Source organism: Protomyctophum parallelum (assembly GCF_964188405.1).
Source record: "Protomyctophum parallelum genome assembly, chromosome: 9".
Lineage (NCBI taxonomy): Eukaryota > Metazoa > Chordata > Actinopteri > Myctophiformes > Myctophidae > Protomyctophum > Protomyctophum parallelum.
The window spans coordinates 16,253,741-16,277,064 of NC_139706.1; the positions used below are offsets into that span (position 1 = coordinate 16,253,741).

General features: G+C 42.1%; 1 protein-coding gene across 1 annotated transcript; it reads right to left on the reverse strand.

Moving 5' to 3' along the window:
* Positions 1–1,366: 1,366 nt before the first annotated feature.
* Positions 1,367–22,119, reverse strand: shkbp1 (SH3KBP1 binding protein 1). Its single transcript, XM_083772662.1, has 17 exons — positions 21,957–22,119; positions 20,566–20,619; positions 20,425–20,470; positions 20,184–20,316; positions 16,851–16,931; positions 16,143–16,316; positions 15,527–15,617; positions 12,849–13,039; positions 10,564–10,679; positions 10,029–10,116; positions 9,431–9,547; positions 8,417–8,587; positions 6,897–7,052; positions 5,348–5,444; positions 4,713–4,897; positions 3,861–3,963; positions 1,367–2,955 (listed from the first exon to the last, which is right to left on the reverse strand). Exons 1-17 carry the CDS (start codon positions 22,013–22,015, stop codon positions 2,160–2,162), a joined length of 2,658 nt encoding a protein of 885 aa, XP_083628788.1. The 5' UTR covers positions 22,016–22,119; the 3' UTR covers positions 1,367–2,159.
* Positions 22,120–23,324: the final 1,205 nt, after the last annotated feature.

A 23,324-nucleotide genomic window follows, 5' to 3' on the forward strand; every position in this document is an offset into this window, starting at 1 on the left:
AATGCGAGCTTTCTCGTCCTGTAAATAACAGTTAAACCTTTCTGACCTGAGATCAGATTCTAAAAATGTCTTCTACATCCTGACAGTTTTCCATTCTGACCTGAGATCAGATTCTAAAAAATGTCTTCTACGTCAGTCGCTCTTCGATTTTTCAAAAATAGCAGACCTACAAGCTCGTAGCGCGCCACTCGGTGGCGCGCTATGAGCTTGTAGATCTGCTATTTTTAAATAGCTAAAGCATAACGTAATGCTAACACCAAAAGGGGTTCCCGTCTAAAATGGGTTAAGTTAAACACGAGGACACCCTGTCCTACGGTATAAATTAAACGTATCTGTGAATGCATTCAAACCACGAGGACACCTCTGCCCTATAAATTAAGCCTTAATATGTGCTGGTAGTGAGCTGTAGCATAATTATACTGAAACACTACACATAAACACAAATATCCCCTTCAACTAATCATGAGACATGACATCGTTTGGCCAATAACAAGACAAAGAAAAAACGTCTTTCGGCCAATCACACAGTACTCTTCCTTCAGACAATGAGCACACGAGTCATTTCAGCCGTGGCATTATTAGCATATTTCACTCCACATTCAGTGTATGCATATTGTACAGATAATGCAGCACATTGTAACATTTATAAAAGCCCAAATGGTAAAACTGTATAGAACCTGTACAAACCATAGAATGAGACCGGGGTAGACGGGATACTTGTGTTGTACCACAGCAATTGCCTTTGGTACAGCTAAAGATGTCTCTATGCTTCCCGCGTAGCCAGTGCACCGTGGCTGCCATGTCCAGTGATCCCAGGAAACACTTTGTGGAATTTGGAAGGAACACTAGAACTAGAGGCCAAATCTCATATAGCAAATGGAGACCAGGCGGGACATGCATTGTAAGAGTCATACGATGTCTACTGATTTTAAATGGTATATATATATATTGATGGACATCACAGCAGGGCATGGGCGAGGCCAAAGTTGCCATGGTTACCCAGGGTATTTAAGCCTATAGTCCCCGATTGAGCACAGGTGTTGCTGACAGGCAGAGGCACACCGTTTTAAACTGTGTTTGTTAGGCTGATGGTCTCTGCATGCGTTAACCCATTCTGACCTGAGATCAGATTCATACAAGGTTTCCGCCGGACACACACTGGTCTGATGAACCCATTCTGACCTGAGATCAGATTCTAAAAATGTCAGTCGTTCTTCGATTTTTTTCAAAAATAGCAGACCTACAAGCTCGTATCGCGCCACTCGGTGGCGCGATATGAGCTTGTAGATCTGCTATTTTTAAATAGCTAAAGCATAACATGATGCTGACACCAAAATGGGTGCCCGTTCAGAATGGGTTAATGGCAGTTTATGTTTATTTCATTGTATTTGATTTCTAGACTGAAGTATAGGGCTTTGGACTTTGAATACATAGGATTTAATACCAACTGAATGGGAACGTTTTGGACTTCAGTTCTTCTACACACGTCGGAACAACCTCCTAACCGTCAGTAACCAGTAGTGCCAGAAGTATAGGGCTTTGGGCACTACATTAAGTTTAAAACGAACGAACGAATTAATTCAACGAACAGTTTGGACTTCAGTTTAACAAGCACACGTCTGAACACCTCCTTGCCGTCAGTATACCACAGTGCCTTTTAGTACAGGACGTTGGGTCTCGGAAAAACAAAACAGCAGGAATGACATTCTGTGTGGTGATAAGTAAGGTTTAGAAATTAGAACAAACCATTAACTGCTATAAGACAATACTTTATCTACACCTGTACCAAACAGGGGCTGTTAATAGGTCAGGCCAGTGGAAGACTGCTGAGGTGCCAGTGTTAAATACTAGAAGCACACCATTTTACCAGGTAACTAGGCTTTTTCAATAATGTGGCCTCCAAACGACGTCAAAATTATCTGGTAAGTTACAAAGATATTGTTCCCAGTTCATACTGTACATGGTAAATATTGTATTATCAGCGCTCTTGAGAATGTCGTATTTCTCGAGTGAGGCCGAGGACTATGTATTCACCTCTGCAACCCAAGATGGTTTATAAACTAGGTGACGTGGAGTGGATGCCAAAGGCCTCTGGTGGGAGCTTCTCCTAATATCCAGCCTGACCTTTACCGTCCAAATCAGACTAACCCAGCAGCCAATCAGAAACTAGTCTCGTTCATGGGAGGTTTAGGACTGGTTGGAGGCCCAGACGACGGGCTCTCGGGATTGGGTGGACCGTCGGCGGAAGGCGGGACATCGGCAGGCGAGGAACCGGCCACACGTCTCGGCGACACGGGGGTCTGCTGCTGCGGTCGGCTGGGGCTGACCGTCGCCACAGGGGCGGGACTTAAAGGCGAAGTGGGCGTTGGCCTCCGCGTCGAGGACTGCGAGGAAAGCGACGACGTCGACAGCGACGGCGCTCCGCCGAGCTGTCCGCCGCAGGGGGACACGGAGAACATTCCGCCCGTTCGCAGGCCCAGCCTGGCCTCCAGCTCGCTGCACACCGCCAGGCTCCGCCTCGCGCCCTCCGAGCCCAACGCCACGCCAAAGCCCTGCCCGGCGCCCGCGGCCGCCTCGGAGCCTTTGGCGAGCTCCTGACAGCGCTCCACGAAGCTGCCCCGACGGAGAGACTCCCTCTCCCTGTCCGGGTGTCGGAGAGCCGAGGACAGACTGGGACTGGGACAGTGACTGGGACTAGAGTTAGGATTAGCGCCTCCTCCTCCTCCTCCGGCCGAGGAAAGGGACGGCGGTGGCGGCGGCGGCGCGGCGGTGAACCCGGCGGACGGGCCGTGTTCCCGCGGAGGTTTGGCCAGCGTAACGGGAGGGGGCGGAGCCTGGCGAGGGAGGCTACCGTTGAACGGAGCAGACGCGAAGCCGCCTCCTCCTCCTCCTCCACCTCTTCCTCCTCCGTGCAGACGATCACTCCTGGAGGACTCGCTCAGCTGGGACAGGAGGCTGTGAGAGAAGAGAGGTACACGTTGGCTTTGTCCTTTACAAAACAGTGCTTTGGGGACAAATTAGAACTTTGTGGCGTGTGTGTGTGTGTTAGGCGCATTCACTTCTAGTCATTTTTGAGTGGTGCAACCGCTCCAAGGAACAGCAATGTCCGTGTGTTCACCTATGTGTCCGCCTATGTGTCCGTGTGTTCACCTATGTGTCCGTGTGTTCACCTATGTGTCCGTGTGACGTTAATTAGCACCAGTAGGGGCGCTGTTGTGCCAGAAGCAGAGAGAGAGTGCTGCACTGTTGCCTGCTAATGAGAGAGAGAGAGTGGGGGGGGGGGGGGGGGGGGAGGAGTTGCACCACTCAGTTCACACAGGTGTGATTTTTTACTAGTTGCCTAGTTTACTAGTCGACTAGTTGTTTAACTACTTATTATGTAACCCCCCCCCCCACCATTGTATACATTGGTGACTATAACTATAATCTACCTGATCTTGAGGCCTAAAACAAAATAAAAATAAATACATTAAAAAAAATCTTCTTATCAACTAGTATCAACAAGGTCGACTTGTCGGTCAGGTTGGTCCTAGTTGAATAGTCGACTAGTTGCTTAACCCATTCTGAACGGGAACCCATTTTGGTGTTAGCATTATGTTATGCTTTACCTATTGAAAAATAGCAGATCTACAAGCTCATAGCACGCCACCGAGTGGCGCGCTACGAGCTTGTAGGTCTGCCATTTTTGAAAAATCGAAGAGCGACTGACATTTTTAGAATCTGATCTCAGGTCAGAATGGGTTAAAGCCCTAGTGTGTGTGTGTGTGTGTGTGTGTGTGTGTGTGTGTGTGTGTGTGTGTGTGTGTGTGTGTGTGTGTGTGTGTGTGTGTGTGTGTGTGTGTGTGTGTGCGTGCGTGCACCTGCAGGTGGAGGTTCTCGGGGTGCTGTCAGGTGTTCGGGTCATGGCGAGGTCACACTGCTCCAACAGCTCCAACAGCTCCTCCTCCGTCGGCCCGCCCAGCGCTACCCCCAGACAACCAATCAAAGAGCTCGGATCAGTCAAGAGATGCGTTTTATAATTTATTAATACGTACGAAATGTTGTAACATTTTTATTTGGCCCGATTCATTCAAGCCTCAGAATAAATTCAGACTAGCCAGCAATGGGTGGAACGCTCCCAGTCTCGGTGACACATCTAGGGGGCGCAATCTGCATTCAAAGATGTTCCTAGAAGCGTGGTCATTGGTCGAAAAAAACAAAACCCAGTCGCAATGGAAGTAGACAGGCAAACCGACCAATGACAAAAGCTTCTAGGAAACTCTTTGAATGCAGATTGCGGCCCCCAGATGCGTCACAGAGATTAGAGATTGGGAGCGTTAAAAGGTCATTAAAATGTTGACATATTATTGCTTATAGCAGGTTTAAGAACACATACATTGATCAAATAAGGCAGTACAATGCAAACATGATTCACTTCTCAAAACCATAGCCGGTCCATCATTCAAGTTAAAACCCATTTTGGGCTAACTTGTTAGCATTATGTTATGCTTTAGCTATTGAAAAATAGCAGATCTACAAGTTCATAGCGCGCCACCGAGTGGCGCACTAGGTCTGCCATTTTTTGAAAAATCGAAGAACGACTGACACAGAAAACATAGCTTTTTCAGAAAATCGTCAGGACGTAGAAGACATTTTTTTAGAATCTGATCTCAGGTCAGAATGGGTTAAGTTGTCTATGTTGACGTGAACGACAAAGTCATAAAGTGTCTGACCTCTGATGTCGACCTTTCCAGCAATGTCCATGGCGGTCGTCAGGTCCCACATCTGGATGCTGCCGTTGGCGTGTCCACTGAACAGATACCGCCGGGGCCGTGAGCCGATGCGGCTGGAGCCTTCACACTCATGGACCACGAAGGCTGTGATGGACGTACCGTCCACTGAACGCACCTCACACACCCTACACACACACACACACACACACACACACACACACGATATAAACACACTCATGGACCACGAAGGCTGTGATGGACGTACCGTCCACTGAACGCACCTCACACACCCTACACACACACACACACACACACACACGATATAAACACACTCATGGACCACAAAGGATGTGATGGACGTACCGTCAACTGAACGCATCTCACACACCCTAACACACACACCCTAACTCACACACACACACACACTCATAGACCACAAAGGATGTGATGGACGTACCGTCAACTGAACGCCACACACACACGCACACGCACACGCGCACACACACACACACACACACACACACACACACACACACAGACCGTGGCTGCTGGCTGCTGTGATGGACATACCATCTATTTACGACAGTCGCTCGCTCGCGCATGCACACACACACACACACACACACACAAATTACCTCTTCCCATTAGAAGACAGTCTAACGTAGAGTTTATCGGTGTCTGGTACCACTCTCTGTATGAACACCTGCTGGTCATCTCTTTCTCCATATGGACCTGTCATAACGACATTACATTTATAGTACAGGACAAACTCCTTGGGCTAATAACGGCCATAGCCGTCAGTGGCTATGGCCACATTTAGCCCAATGAGTGTTTTTATGCTAAACTAATGCTTGGAATGGATTCAGCATCATGAAAACACCCTAGTTTGACACGTCACATGCTACTTAAACCCATTCTGGGCGGGAACCCCTTTTGGTGTTAGCATTATGTTATGCTTTAGCTATTGAAAAATAGCAGATCTACAAGCTCATAGCGCGCCACCGAGTGACGCGCTACGAGCTTGTAGGTCTGACATAGAAACATAGCTTTTTCAGAAAACTGTCAGGGTGTAGAAGACATTTTTAGAATCTGATCTCAGGTCAGAATGGGTTAAAGCAAAAGGAAATCTAGAAAATATTTGCCTTATATAGGATGTCTATGGTGGTCATACTGTACAGGCCATTTTCAACACTTTACACTCAGATATATTGAAGATACAAAATCAGCTCAGTTTGTTTCTTTTGCAATTAGTTTGAGATCAAATTACTACATTATTACTGGACTATTAACCTTCCGATCCTTAGATCTGAGAACCCGAGACCCTGCCATGTTAACCTCTTACTTTTAGCCCAGATCCATTCTAGGGGAATTCCCACTAAATGAGATCTAGACTAAAACATGTTTTTTTAATAATGTGACTGGCCAATGTTTTATACTAGAAATTTCGTCTGACAAGCTTTTAATATAAGACTGACATGACTTGGGAGTTGTTGTATTATTAACCCATTTAGGCCTGAGGACGATTCTACAAATGCCTTCTAAATCCTCCCAGTTTTCTGAAAAAACCCATGTTTCTATGTCAGTGCTTCAAACATTTTTATGCCAGGGACCCCCAAAAATGTATGTCATAGCACGTACATAGTACATATGTATAGCATAGTAGTATATATGTATAGTTTATATGTATAGTTTCATTATATAGATATTCCACTGTTACTTTCTTAGCTTCATGATAAATGTTTTTATGTGATGTATTCCCATGCTTTTTTGTTCTTGCTCAATGTAAGTCGCTCTGGATTAAGAGTGTCTGCTAAATGCCTAAATGCCTAATTGTAAATTGTATGCAATTGGCCACCATCTGAAAATATGTTGTTCCAGGAACCCCCCCAGAAGCAAAGATTTGAGTTAAAAACGTTTGCTCGGAAAGAATATACATTCAAAGATTTGTGCCACGTTTTCACAATTTTTCAAAAATAGCAGACCTACAAGCTCGTAGCGCGGCACTCGGTGCCACGCTATGAGCTTGTAGATCTGCTATTTTTCAATAGCTAAAGTACAACATAATGCTTAAAAAAACAAAAGGGGTCCCGACCCCAAAATGGGTTACCAATAAGACTGATTTGGGATTTTTTTAAGCTGGTGTTTATTAGCCAATAGAAACGTTATTGTGCATATCTGTGTCACCTATCTCTGTGCCAGCGCTGCATCCTCCATGTGTGTCGATATCGTCCAATGAAAGGATCTTGAAGGAGGTGAGAGGGGTGGAGCCCGGCTGCGTGGAAATCATTCCTCTGAACCGAGTCACCGTCCATGTGCGCACGTGGTTATTATCTGCACACACTGACAAACCAAACACACACAGGACACATGGTTATTATCTGCACACACTGACAAACACATGCACACAGGACACATGGTTATTATCTGCACACACTGACAAACCAAACACACACACACACACACACAGGACACATGGTTATTATCTGCACACACTGACAAACCAAACACACACACACACACACACACACACACAGGACACGTGGTTATTATCTGCACACACTGGCAAACACACACAGGACACACATTCGGGGTTCCTCGTTTCAAGAAATAATCCCCGATCAGCCATCTGCCTTCATGTTAAATTCAGCGTAATCCGTAAAAAAAGAAACAGCAGTTTTAAAACGTTGCTTCAAGTTTCAACCTGTCTTTTAAGTTTCCACTCTGACTCAAAACTACAGACACCTGTAGGATTATCGGGACTACCTTTACATCTGCAATACAATGTTCGGAAATGGGTTAAACAATCTTATTATTCTGCAGTTTACCCGTTTTGCTGGTACAGCAAAACCACCAAAGTGGTTAAAACCACCGAAGTGGTTAAAAAAAATAAGCTTAGCGACTTTCTGTTCAGTTAATTATTAGAAGCCAAAGAATGCCAACTGGATGACACAAGTCCAGTAACATGTCTGCAGATCACTGGTTGTGGGATAAGGAAGATGCCTGTTTCTGCTTGCAGCGTGTTTCAACAATAGGGAGTCCAGTATGTGCACAGTACACTATTCAATTCGTTTTATCAGTATTGAATCCCAAGTATCAGCATTTTTTCAAACAATACCCTGTCCTAACGGACATACAAAAACAAACGTGCATGGTTATTAACCCATTTAGACCCGAGGACGATTCTACGAATGCCTTCTAAATCCTGACAGTTTTCTGAAAAAACCTATGTTTCTATATCAGTGGTTCTCAAACATTTTCCTGTCAAGGACCCCCAAATACATATGCAATTGCCCGCCGACCCCATCTGAAAATATGTAGTTCCAGAGACCCCCCCCCCCCCCCACGAAGCAAAGATTTGAGTTAAAAACGTTCGCTCTGAAAGAATATATTCCAAATTTGTGCCACATTTTCACAATTTTTTTCAAAAATAGCTAAAGAATAACATAATGCTTGGAACACTGGGTTCCCGTCCCTTTTGGTGTTAGCATTATGTTATGCTTTAGCTATTGAAAAATAGCAGATCTACAAGCTCGTAGCACGCCACTCGGTGGCGCGCTACGAGCTTGTAGGTCTGCTATTTTTGAAAAATCGAAGAACGACTGACATAGGAACATAGCTTTTTCAGAAAACTGTCAGGATGTAGAAGACATTCTTTTTAATCTGATCTCAGGTCAGAATGGGTTAAAAGTGGTGTATTTCCGTACCTGATATGAGGTGCTTTTCAGACAGCATGATCTTGGTGACGGGGCTCCGGTGAACGGAGAAGGTCTGGAACAGCTGAGGGCCTGAACCCACCGTCTCCGGGTGTTGCACTATGACCCTCACTGCCCCTGAACTGGTCCCGTAGGCGATCTCTATCCAGTTCCCACTGTCACCTGGGAAAGCAACACAACACAGGAGTGAAACAATTCATCCAATGATTATTCGATCGACAGAATATTAGATGTTTGTCTTTTTTTTAACCCATTCTGACCTGAGATCAGATACTATAAATGTCTTCTACATCCTGACAGTTTTCTGAAAAGCTATGTTTCTATGTCAGTCGTTCTTCGATTAAAAAAATAAATAGCAGACCTGCAAGCTCGTAGCGCGCCACTCGGTGGCGCGCTATGAGCTTGTAGATCTGCTATTTTTCAATAGCTAAAGCATAGCATAATGCTAACACCAAAAGGGTTCCTGCCCAAAATGGGTCAAACTGTAATTTCAGTTCAGAAACCGTCTTCCAGTGACATCATCGGTGGGGAATACAAGCTAATAGAAACGGCAGGCTTTCTAGTCCTGAAAAGTCCTGCGAAAATTATCGTTCTCACGATAATGAAAATCTAAACATTTTTGTAAAAAGAATCTGCCTAATTATGATGTCACTGGAAGACGGTTTCTGAACTGCCCACAGCCGTCCTATGAGACAGTAGGAAGAAAATCGTGCCATTTCTTCATGATTATTAGTGAGGACCTATTACATGAAGATAGGTTGAAAAGTGGTGAAGTGGTCCTTTAATAATGCAAAAAAAAACAATAATCAACAGATTCATTAATTATGGAAAATGTGTTAGTTGAAGCCCTAGACAATGCACAAACTCAGGTTAAGATTAACAGTATAGGTAGTACAAGAAGTAGTAATAAGAGTTTGGGGTTGTGGTAGTGTAAAGTAACGGTATTGTCCATAAGGGAAGGCGAGGTATGTTTTTAAGTAATAATAATTTAGTCCAAAATATTACTCGTCTTTGGTGTGAGGTAAACACTCAGGGCAGTGATGGCGTCTTCAGTTGGGTCTCTGTACAGCTCTGTCACCAACAGGTCGTTGTCTTTCATTCTCAGAGGAAACTTCTGGACATCTGAAATCATCACAACAACAACAACAACAGATCAGATCAAAACACTTAGCTGCTGTACATAAGACCAGTGGTTCCCAAACGTTTTCATGCCAAGGACCCCCAAATTGACACTAATTAGCCCTGCGGACGCGCATTAGAAAAGATATGCCAAAGACCCCCATAAGAGAAGATTTGTACGACTCTAGCAGTGACCCTCAAACATTTTAATTTCAAGGACCCCCCCCCCCCAGTTTGACATGCATTAGCCTACAGAACCCCATTTAATGGCATTTCTATCTCTGGGACCCTAATTTATACTGTAAAATCTGAGGTAATTTAACTCTGAGTGTGTACAAATGGACCAAATTTGGTTCCATTTGTACACTCTCAGAGTTACAGACCCATAAGGGTCCATTTGGTTCCCAACTATCCTTTAGCTGGGGACCGGACCCCACTTTGGGAGCCACTGCATAAGACAACAAAAGGGATAGTCCACACTCACCTATGTAGTAAATGGACCCATTGTTGCAGCCCAGGATGAGGAAGGAGCCAGCAGTGTCGTAACTGTTGATAGGAACTACATCCTGGTTCTGCGTTCACAAAATACAATGCTAAAGTCACACATTCAATTCATGACTACCTGAACGTTCATTCATTTAGAAACTGTATTCATATTATTATTATTATTATATGGAAACACGAGAACAAATCCAACGGAAATCGAGACAGAGACACCAAGAGAGAGAGCAATACAACAATTTAACTGTCCAAACATTTACAGCCAATTGTGAATAACATATGTCATCATGTTTAGCCCTGATACACAAACTATAGATGGCTGGAACTAGTCTCTGCCGACAGCAGCAACCGTGGCCACATCTTGGTTGGTACTAGCATACAGACAGCATAGGAGTCGGAGAAAGTGGCTATGAAACTGGAGCAACAACTTGAACGGGGGAACCTGCTCACTAATAAATCCAACACAGGTACTTTGTGTGTGAGCCTGTGCGTGCGTGCGTGCGTGCATCCTACAGTACCTGCCAGTGCTTGGTGACAGCGTTCCACACCCCCACCTTCCCTGTGTGACTGGTAGCAATGAGCTGATTGCCAACGAAGAAGAGAGCCTCCACGGGAACGTTCAGACTGAACACACCTGCAGGCAATAGGAAAGTGGTCATTCACAATCAGGTAATCACAGGGGCAATAACTTTAGGTATACCACAGGTCGTTTCGAGGAAGCAATCCGATTGGTTGAAACAGCCTTCTAGCCGTGGGGTTAAACCAGCACCGTTCACCACCTAATCAAAACAAATAATTCAGCTGCTCTGTTCTCCCAGAGCGCAGCAAACCCGGTGGCTAGGCTAGCTAGTTTCTTGGGACATTTGTGGTCGTAGTGACTACATCTGTCATTAAAAAAATATTCTTTTTCAGCGATTTTCTTAGTTTTAAGGGTAACTGTTTAATTGCAATATTAGCAATATTGCTTAATTGCGTGCCTACTACATAATCAAGTTTACTGTTAAACAAACATGTATGTTCTAACAGCATCTCATTCTAAATGAATAGTTCAATAAAGGCTGATGATTAGTGAATGATATGATGCATGAATGATACAAATTTCAATTATTAACTTTATTCATATAACACTTGATCTATGCAATTAATTTAGAAAGTACATACCAGCAAAATAAGGCATTCAATTACAAAATGATGGTAAATGCTCATCGCAAGCTGTACAACTAATCATTTACCAAATATGTCAACATGAGTCTTTAACACTTTCAGCGCCTCCTGCTGGCCATTTGAAATGACCGCAGGGAGCCAGCTATAAACCCTTCTATTACTGTCAATACAGCCCGATACAACGATAGAGGCGCAAAAACATTTTCGAGCAGCAACCTACATGTCTCAGGTTTCACCACAAGCGGTAACATGGCTGGCGCGATGCGATCAGAAATCACTGTTTATATCTGAACGCCGGGCGGTTTGGACTATAACATCAACTTTGGAGTATTTTTCTGAGAAAACAAGCAACAAAGAAACGACAATGAGTGGATCCTTATGGGAGGCGCGCGCATTGTACACGAATAATTTCTACAAGAAAGTAGTTCCTGCCTGCACAAACAAGGCAATTGTTAGTTGGTTGAGCTTATAGGACTAGATAGTACAATCGCTTAGATAATCAGAACTTGGCATCGAGTTGTGATTGGCAATTGTTAAGCAATATTTACGTGAGATTATTTTCAATTGTGGGTCTTGTATAACGAGCTGTTTAACGATAGGTCTAAATAGGTGTAACTATGTTTAACATTCGCCAACTCAGATCCTATTAGTTAAAAAAAGAAAAGCTATGATAAGAAAAAATTGTCTTCCTACCAATAATGGAAAATAATTGCTAGTGTTTTAACTTTGGTTTTGTTTTAATTTTGGTGTTTTAACTACCGGTAAGCATTATGTTATACTTTAGCTATTGAAAAATAGCAGATCTACAAGCTCATAGCGCTTGTAGGTCTGCTCGTGAAAATGCGGCACAAATCTTTGAATATATATTCTTTCAGAAGACCTTTTTTTTATTTCGACGTCAGGCCTAAATGGGTTAAAAAAAAAAAAAAGTCTTCCTACCAATAATAGAAAATAATTGCTAGTGTGGTATTGATAAAGACTTGGATGGCTATGTAGTATAAACCATTGTAGCGGTATCAATGACATGAGTATCAAGATACACCAGCCTTATTGTGATGTGGCTGGCCTTTGTTCTGTCGAGCATACGTGAGTGAGATTTTCACATGGGGCGCTAGAGAGGTGTGAGGGAAGAGGTGGATTTTTGAGGGGAACCAAATTGATTTCCTTCAATGTGTTCCCCCAATTTCAAACTCGCAACTATATCAGCTCAGTGCTGACGATTCTACAAATGCCTTCTAAATCCTGACAGTTTTCTGAAAAACCTCATGTTTCTATGTCAGTGGTGCTCAACCTTTTTCATGTCAAGGACCCCCAAAAATATATGAAATTGACCGCCGACCCCCATCGGACAATAACGGTATGTTGTTCCAGGGACCTCCCCAGAAGCAAAGATTTTAGTTAAAAACGTTCGCTCTGAAAGAAGATATATTCAAAGATTTGCACTACATTTTCACGATTAAAAAAAAATTGCAGACCTACAAGCTCATAGCGCGGCACTCGGTGCCGCGCTATGAGCTTGTAGATCTGCTATTTTTCAATAGCTAGAGTAAAACATAATGCTTAAAACACCAAAAGGGGTTCCCGTACGTACAGAATGGGTTAAAATCTAAAGAGACAAAAAGGACAGACAGGGTCTCACCAATCTCGCTTCCGTTGCCATCTGGACAAATGGACCACAGGATGATATCTGTCCCTGAGGCGACTGCCACCATCTTGTCATTGTCGCCTAGTGATCCGCCCATCACCTTGGCATTGAGTGCCACGCGGTCAATCAGCCAATCCAGACGAGGCGAAGTGAAGACCTGCTGCCAGCCAGTAGACTCCTTTACCCTGGAGAGAAAGACGGAGAGACGGAGGGAGAGAGAGAGAGAGTTAAAACAGAAAGTCCCCGATATAAATGTCTGGTCCGTAATCAGTGTGACTGATAGACGTTATTAATCAGGAGTAAAGATGGGATCAATAATTGGAATTGGGAGGAAATCAATTCCGAAGTTAGTCAATCTAAAATCACTAAGGTTTTGGCTTATCAGTTCTCTTATTGATTCTACCAGGACCTGACATGCCGTCTTACAATTTACAATTTACAATTTAGGCATTTAGCAGACGCTCTTAATCCAGAGCGACTTACATTTGACATTTGACATTTGACACTCTCGAGAGGGCGAGAGTCATGTCATTGACATCAAATCACTAGTACAAACATCTATGGCACTTTTGACTTCCGTTGAATTTCTTGCCAACTACCGGTAAAAAACAAGGAACTGCGTTTAATGGCTTGCATGCGCTATAGCTTCAAAGTTGCACATCAGTTGAAGACAACACAACACAACCGTGGGACAAAACTTAAGCTGTATGAGATACTTACTACTCTTAAAGGAGAATTCCATGCTAGAATGCTTTCTTATCTTTCTTACCTTTCTTTGTAGTCGTTACGTCCCCACCAAAGAGGTCCAGGTGTTTCTTTGTGCAAAAACTCCTTATTGGCTATTTTCCCTACCATAAGCCCTCACTGGCTACGTTTACATGAAGGGTGATCATTCCGAATAAATACTTCCGAATAAAATACATCCGATGTAATGTTTTTTGCAGCGAGTTTACATGGGAAATGGTCATTCCGAATGAGTGTTTATATGGAGAAGTGATAGAAGACATGATACATGTTAATTCACGTGAAACTACGCCATCTGTTGGACACATAAAATATAGGCAGTTCATTCATTGTGGCTTTCAGACGAAAGACGACACTTTGAAATCCCATCATTTCATTCCGCAGTAGTTTTGAGGCTGCTGCTTGGATAGGGACGGACATATTATGTTTACCGTCTTTTTTTCCCCACCTGCTGCCTCCCCTTCTCCGCTGGGAAGGTGATCATCTCGTTTTTATGTGTAGCCTACTTTATTATCTACAGCACGGCCAGGGCACGCAACACACTGATTATTAATGTATTGGGTCGCTCGTTATTTTTGAGAGAGAGAGAGAGAGAGAGAGAGCGTTGAACACACACACACACACACACAAAATGCACGAAATAACGCGCTCTATGTGCAAACTCCTCGGCGCGCCTTGGATATGAGGCTTGGAGTTGGAGCGCAATGGAAATGAGAATGCTCAGAAAGACCAGAATTAATTTACATCCGAAGCAGTGTATACATGAGTCCAATTTTCTTTCAATCACATTGAACATCGGAGTAATCCGGCCAGTGACATCGGAATGGTTTTTAGATCGCATCGAGCGTTTTCATTCGGATGTAAGTTTTTGTAGGCGTTTACAAAACAGCGTTTAATAGGATTGAACTTCTATTCGGAATGAAAAGGGGATTTAACTGCTCATGTAAACGTAGCCAATGAATTGCATTGCATTGAATGGGAATTGAATGGGGCTATGGGGTGTTATGCTAGTTCGCTTATTTCCATCGAAAGAAGTAGTAAAGTGTGCCGCTTGGGATATTATTTACATTATGAAGAGAGGATATATACAAATAAATTATAATTTTGAGCGATGGAATTAAGCGAATTAGCACAACACCCCATAGCCCCATTCAATTCAATGCAATTCATTTAGGGCTTATGTTAGGGGAAATAGCCAATAAGGAGCTTTTGCACAAAATAACACCTGGACCTCTTTGGTGGGGACGTAACAACTACAAAGAAAGGTAAGAAAGCCTTTTAGTATGGAATTCTCCTTTAATATAGTGGTTGCAACTGTATTAATTGATTGGCCGAGTCCCGTGGTGGGAGTTCTGCTCTGGTTTTGGTCAATATTAAGTAGTTCCGGTCGTTTTGTGGGGGGGGGGGGCACAGGGGGCCATGCGGTAAAAGTAAATTAATTCACAAAACTAACGTCATTTGTATTGTTGACCTATTTTGACCTATATTTAAAATATTGGCGCAACTTTTGTTCAACTTTGACCCCTCTATCACATGGAACTATTTTTTGGGCGTAGTGATATGGACACAAAAAACAGTTCCGTGTGATAGAGGGGTCAAAAATGAACGAAGGTTGCACTAATACTTTAGAAATTGGTCAACAATACAAATTATGTTAGTTTTGTGGATTAATTTACTTAATGCGTTGCATTAAGTAATGCAACTTGTGCCCATCCACAAAATGACCGGAACTACTTAATATTTCACCAAAACCAGAGCAGAACTCCCACCACGGGACTCGGGCAATCCATTAATACAGTTGCAACCACTATATTAATGACAAGTATTTCATACAGCTTAAGTTAAAAAAAACCCTGAACTATCCCTTTAACAATCCCCATCCCTAATCAGGAGTAACAGACTACAAACTGAACAGTGTTAGAGCTCACCTGTAACAGACGACAAACTGTGCATATGCCACAGCAATCCAGTTGTGATGACCACAGATAATACGAACCATTCCTGAGTCAGAGGAATGACCTACACACACAGTCACACACACACACACACACACACACACACACACACACACACACACACACACACAGATAAAAAGAACATGTCAAGATGACCTTCTCATAACCAGAACCCGCCTCGCTTTTAACTCATTTAGACCCGAGGACGATTCTACAAATGTCTTCTAAATCCTGACAGTTTTCTCGAAAAACCCATATGTCATGTCGTTCTCAAACATTTTCCTGTCAAGTAAATAAATGTAATTGGCCGCCATCTAAAAATATGTTGTTCCAGGGACCCCGCAGAAGCACGTATTTGAGTTAAAAATGTTCGCTCTGAAAGAATATATATATATATATATATATATATATATATTCAAAGATTTGCGCCACATTTTTACGATTTTTCAAAAAATAGCAGACCTATACAAGCTCGTAGCTTGTATATCTGCTATTTTTCAATAGCTGAAGTATAACATAATGCTTAAAACACCAAAAAGGGGGGTTCCCCTCCCAAAAAATAAAATAAAGAACAGGTGTGCGTTCTTACCTCCGGACGACCTCTCCTCGGCCCCGGCTCGCCCCAGTATCCCACAGTTCCCCCCCAGGTGCGGAGGCATGGTGTTACTGCGTCTGACGGGAGCCCTCTCTATGGGATTGGACCGACTGCCCATGAACTGGGGCCCCGCCACGCTGTGGCGGTTACGGCGCTTGGCCGGGTACACTGAGGACAGAGATAGGAAGACACACTTCAACATAATGTCTCAGTGTGAACCACTTAAACAACTTCTATTTAGGGATGCTAGGGTTGAAGTCTTACATCATTTTAATGTATTTTTGGTTGAGTTTTATTTTCCCATAAATCAATGCTATTGAACAGCCTTTACGTCTGTGTGTTGGAGGGAAACAAATGAATCAATGAAAAGTATTAAATAGCGCTTTCGGACAAAACCTCTTAACTCCATTGGACCCTCAAACTGTCTCCTAAAGCAGCTTACTCCACCACCTGTCACCCTCTCATGCAAGTAATTGACGATATATAAAGTCACAATACCAACTGTGATTAGGCAGTATTTATTAGTTTAAAAAGAATATATGGTTTTCTTCATTTCCTGAAAATTCCATATGGAGTTGGGTTCTTACCGATAGCAAGTCAAGTCCATTTTATTCATGAAGCACATTTGAAAACAGCCAACGGCTGACTAAAGTGCAGAGATATGAAATGCGTTGTATTTTTTAAGATGGTATTGATTTATACCTGGAGGAGGGAGGTATCCATTAAACAGCACATTGCCACAGGACGACCGATCCAGTTCATCACACAACTGCAGCTTACGCACTAAACACACACACACACACACACACACACACACACACACACACACACACACACGAGAACACAGAACAGAAAGCATGCTGTAAATATACAGCTGAACATATACGTTATTACTGGTAGAATAATGGTACAGACAGAAAATAACTTAGAACATGATAATACAGGCCCGAAAAACTACAAAAAAGTGTGACTAAAACTTAAGACCGGTCTGAAGTGAGTGGTGCAACAGTGCCCCCTGTTGGTACTCTAAAGATAGGGACATATCTGTCCTTGGAGTGGTTGCACCAAAAATCAATTAACAAAACAAAACAGTTAGTATCATCCTAAAATTCAACAGAATTAAAACGTAAATGTAACTTCAGCATGAGATTCAAAGATACTGTTTTTCAGCAGGTCTCTCAAACCACACTTTGCTTTTAAGAAACTATCACAATCTTGTTATAATGAATATGGTCAGTCAGAGAGGAATGTGTTTTGTGTTTTATCAGCTGTATGTATTGAAGTCTGAACTGGAGAGAGGACTTTAGTCTGGTGGGGTGATGCAGCCAGACTGACTGATGGAGAAGTGGTGGTCAGTGTTGCCAACTCTTGTGAGAGAAATAAGCCAACCCACCTCGAAAAACAAGCCCAAAACAAGCCAACTCTAAGCGACAGACATTAGCCAAATCTTCCCTCGAAAAACAAGCCCAATAATATCGCCATATAATACTAATAAATACATATTTGATGCATTTATATTTAAATACAATGTATGTCTATAATTATGAATGTTTTGGTCATTTATTATACTATTACACACATAGTAGAGACACCAGACCGATTATGTCACTCAATGTGATTCACACTCCCCCAAACCTATGGGTATTTACTATTTATAGCATATGTACATCAAAGAAATGTTGGCTTGTTTGATATTCAAAACAAGCAACCAAATTTTTTTGTAAACAAGCCCAAAAGACCGCAATCCGCGACACGGGGGGGAAGAAAACTGCAACTCTGGAAAAAAACAATCCAGCTTTGGTGAGAAACAAGCCAACATGGCAACGCTGGTGGTGGTGTACTGTGGCCCAATCCCAATTGCCTCCCTCAAGCCCTGAGCCCTGAACCCTCATTGACTTTAGTGACGTCAGCTGAGGGTGAGAGGCTGCAAGGGCTCCACATTGTTGTGAAAGTAATGGGACAGCACTTTGAAGATGAGTGCGCCATTCATGACACTTTGCATCACTTTATAAAAACTGTCCTTATTCACAGCCAGTGCTTACCTACATGCTTGGCCTATTTATACATGTCTATCATGTCTATTTTAGTATTTAAGCTGATTTAAGCTTTTATTATTAGTTTCTTAAATACACTTTCCTGTGTGATATGGGTTGTAATATTCATATATAATAATATTAATTATAAATTGCATTTACATATTATTTTACTTTGCTCATTAGTCATTTCTCATCATGTTTCCCTTATTATTATTACTTGCGCAAGCAGAGCGCGCAAGTAATGTTTTCGCCCGGTCTCCTCCGTCGTGACAGCTGTTCCGCCATTCGATGTTTATGCAGAAAAACATCAAATCTGTGCCTGTTTTGCTGGGACCAAATGACCACAAATGACCATATCTCTTACATCATCATTTAGAGCTAGTCATACGTATACTATATACATAATCAGTAAAAATAAAATAGCAAATTGTGCCTGATCTGCTGGGACCAGAGTACGTGGTGTGTATGTGTATGACTAGCTCTTAATGATGACGTAAGAAATATGGTCATTTGTGGTCATTTGGTCCCAGCAAACCAGGCACAGATTTGCTGTTTTCTTGCATAAACATCAAATGGCGGAACAGCTGTCACGGTTTTTGGCACAAAGTAACCACAGTATACCGCTAATCAACTTACAACTACACACTTTATACAGTATAGAGTATAGAGTATATATGTATACGTATATAGTATATGCCTATATACTATATATATACTATATATATTTCTTACGTCATCATTTAGAGCTAGTCATACGTATACATAATCAGTCAAAATAAAATAGCAAATTGTGCCTGATCTGCTGGGACCAGAGTATGTGGTGTGTATATGTATGACTAGCTCTTAATTATGACGTAAGAAATATGGTCATTTGTGGTCATTTGGTCCCAGCAAACCAGGCACAGATTTGCTGTTTTCTTGCATAAACATCAAATGGCGGAACAGCTGTCACGGTTTTTGGCGCAAAGTAACCACAGTATACCGCTAATCAACTTACAACTACACACTTTATACAGTATAGAGTATATATGTATACGTATATAGTATATGCCTATATACTATATATATACTATATATATTTCTTACGTCATCATTTAGAGCTAGTCATACGTATACTATATACATAATCAGTAAAAATAAAATAGCAAATTGTGCCTGATCTGCTGGGACCAGAGTACGTGGTGTGTATATGTATGACTAGCTCTTAATGATGACGTAAGAAATATGGTCATTTGTGGTCATTTGGTCCCAGCAAACCAGGACAGATTTGCTGTTTTCTTGCATAAACATCAAATGGCGGAACAGCTGTCACGGTTTTTGGCGCAAAGTAACCACAGTATACCGCTAATCAACTTACAACTACACACTTTATACAGTATAGAGTATAGAGTATATATGTATACGTATATAGTATATGCCTATATACTATATATATACTATATATATTTCTTACGTCATCATTTAGAGCTAGTCATACATATACTATATACATAATCAGTAAAAATAAAATAGCAAATTGTGCCTGATCTGCTGGGACCAGAGTACATGTGTATGTAGGTATGAGGTGTGTATATGTATGACTAGCTCTTAATGATGACGTACGAAATATGGTCATTTGTGGTCATTTGGTCCCAGCAAACCAGGCACAGATTTGCTGTTTTCTTGCATAAACATCAAATGGCGGGACAGTATCCTTCACAGAGATACTGAGATTTGACTGACATAACTAATTTGCATACTTAAATGATTGACGTTCGGAGGATCCCCCTCATTCCCCTGGTAACTCTATGAACTGTGGGTAATTTATTTGCCAAAGTCAGCATCGATGCTGACTTTGGCAAAGGGCACATAAAGGGGCGGGGCTGAGCCCTCACTGACTTACCAATTTCAAATGGGACATCCCTCAAGCCCTCGCAGACTTCACATGAACGCGCAGCTAAGTCAGTGAGGGCTCATTGAGTCAGCAAGGGAGTGGATTGGGATTGAGCCTGTGTCTCACCTAGTGGCGTGATGCCGTAGAACTCAGACTCGTGCATCAGCATGTGCACATTGATGGAGCGGGGATGGAGCTCTTTGGTTCGCAGGAAGTTGAGGATGGGAGCAAACAGAGATGGATCTCTGTCGATGAAGATCTACAGAGGGAGGGCGTGTCAATGTACTATACAGTGTGTGCTCGTGTGCGCACACACACGCACACGCACACGCACACAACAAATACATTCACAAAGAGAGGTACTTACAGCTCCAGTTTCATCTTTCAACGTAGAGATCCGGCCACTCAGGAGACTATACAACGAAAATAAACACTTGATTGTGATTGTGTGGAAAAATGAAATTACACCACAGTAATGTGAAGCGAGAGTGCTCTATGCTGCACTCACCTGGAAAAAAAGGAGTCAGGAACCCATGTCAGTGTCTGTCGGGAGGTGCTGAACCTAAAAACAAACCACAGACAAGTTAACTATAGTACTAACTACAACAAATCAGCCGTAGTAAAACAGCTAATGCCTTTATTTCAGATGCAGTGTTACACTCTCCCACGAGTTGGTCAAAAAAAAGAACTAAAATATTATTTCTAACTGGTCAGGTTACTACTTGGCCTCACTCCTCGAACCCACCTCACCCCTGCACATTTTGACAGACTGGAATGGCTTAGGGCTGACGACAGAGTACAGCCTCTTGCAATGGGTCTGGTCCAAAATTCAGAAAAGCTAACCGATGGTCCCGAAAGGGGCTAGCGAATCCCTTGACTCCTTCAAAACTGCTCTCAAAGGGCACCTATGGACGGACGCAATTCGAAACTGGCCCCTGTAAAACCTGAATCCCCCACCAACTCCCTTTTCCCCCCTCACTGTATGTTTTGTTTCTTTCCTTTTTTTACCGCCTCTATGATGATTGTGTTTTTTTGCTATATAGTATATTTGTACGTCTCTAATTGTTATGATGAATTGAACATGATGGTGGACCCTATTGTAAACAAGTGTAATACTTTATGGTGTCGTCCACAGTTAACAGTTTTGTTTTGAGTTGTGCTTGAAATGTACTGTAATTCTCCAATCTGTTAATACAATTCATCAATCAAACGTATGGCATATTAAAAAAAGAAAAGATGGCAAATGGCAAGATCATTTTTTTTAAATAATAACCAAGTCAAACTTCCAGATCTCAGTGAGGACCATTGATTGATTGATTGACATTTTAACTGAGAATTACAGTACATTTCAAGCACAACTCAATACAAACTAAAGACAGTTAACTGTGAGTGGACGACCCAATAAAACATTACACTTATGTTTACAAGAGGGTCCACCTTGTTCAATTCATTAAAACATTTAGAGACGTACAAATAGACACTTCTATATAGCCAAAAAAAAACAGGAATTCATCATAAAGGAGGTAAACCACGATAAACCACGATATTAAACATTGAAGTCAAAGGTATAACCCAGCCGGGGTCAACAACAATATGCATATGTGACCTATCGAATCCACAGCTCGTTTTACGAGTGGTGGGACAAAGCTTGTTTAGGTTGGAAAACACGATAATTATCTATACCTTTATTATCTTACAAAGCACACTGGAAAATAACTTCCAGCACGTGAGACGTGTAATAACCTCCTTTATAACTCCATGGTAATAATAATAACGCATCGATGTACGTCACCAATTCCGGTGTAACATCCTTCTGAAACATTTAGCAATAATAGCTAAAAGCTAACTTGTTAGCATCGGTAGCAAAGCACTGTCTTTGGCTGCGGCTTTCATTCTCACCTCTTTCCACCAACATTCAGATGAATGATGTCCCCGATCCTGGCATTGCTGCTAGTCATCTTCTCTGTGTTGCTTTAACACCCAAACAGTGCCTGGGGGTTCAGTTTAATCCACATTTCAGAGAACAACACGCCGGCCGCCGGGGCAGCTTGCATTGCATTCCATTTCAACCGTTTCAACCATTGAAACTAACTTCCTGGAGGGGGGGGGGGGTCCTGAGCCCTCACCTCAGACTGAACTAGGTTCACAGAGAGACGGAAAACCCGGTGTGGGCTTCTTGCACGGCGCTCATCATGGGCACAGCCTCAGGAATAAAACCTGGAATGTAAAATTAATCGGAATGTCAGGACTTGACATTGAATTTCCCAAAATGAGATTATATCTATGACTAATATAAAACACAGACACACACGCACGCGCGCGCGCACACACACACACACGTCATTTTATTTTTTATATATTATATATATACAATATATCAAAGACAAATATAGTACTTTTGACTCCACTACATTTATAGAAAGGAAAAAGTACATTATGAATACATTAACCACTTAACCCCCATTGTCCCTCAAGACATTCATCTTTTAGTCTGTTCAAAATAGCATTCCTGTAGCCTATAATATAGGCTACAGGAATGCTATTTTGAACAGACTATTATTTCATTTAACAGGACCAAGCTTATAAGTGCAAATGTAGCCTACATTTTAAACAATCACTTAAGGATATATTAATAGCCTCCCTGATTACACTGACAGTTTGAATTTGTAAATTACTTTTGGTATAGTTTTTACATGGTCTCCTTATTTACTTAAATTAATTAGAATATTGGATCAGGAACACTTTTTTTTAATCTTTTTTAGTACCAGTACTCCAGTTCATTAACTCAGTATAAAAGACTCAACTTAGTAGAGTAATTTGTCCACCACTGCAATATAGACAAGAGATTACAAAAGTATGGTCAAAGACAAAACATTTTATTAAGATGTGTAAAATAAAATACAGGTAATACAGTAGGGGGGTCAGGGTGGGAGACTAATATATATATATATGGAGCAACATATTTTCAGATAATTCTGGGGGTCCTTAAACAGGAAAAAGGTTGAGCACCACTGACATAGAAACTTGAGACTGGTTTCATGCTGCAGTAACCGCACATATCCAAGAGGTGGCAATAATGTTCTATTTAAAGAGACGGTATGGGGAATGGGGATTGATGTCACTATTTTTTGTTTTTAGTTGATGCAAGCCTATAAGGTCATAATTCATGTTTCGTTTCATGTCCACATCAGCTGCAAACATATTCTATTTCTGTTCTCACTAGAGCAGTGGTTTTCAACCAGTGGTCCAGGGACCACTTGAGATCAA

Excerpts from the sequence above, each read along its gene's own strand:
- shkbp1 (XM_083772662.1), bottom strand. The coding sequence starts at position 22,015 with ATGACTAGCAGCAATGCCAGGATCGGGGACATCATTCATCTGAATGTT. Across the intron at positions 16,932-20,183 it reads CTACGGCATCACGCCACTAG|TGCGTAAGCTGCAGTTGTGT; the intron begins GTGAGACACAGG and ends GTGTGTGTTTAG. Across the intron at positions 13,040-15,526 it reads CAGTTTGTCGTCTGTTACAG|GGTAAAGGAGTCTACTGGCT; the intron begins GTGAGCTCTAAC and ends CTTTCTCTCCAG.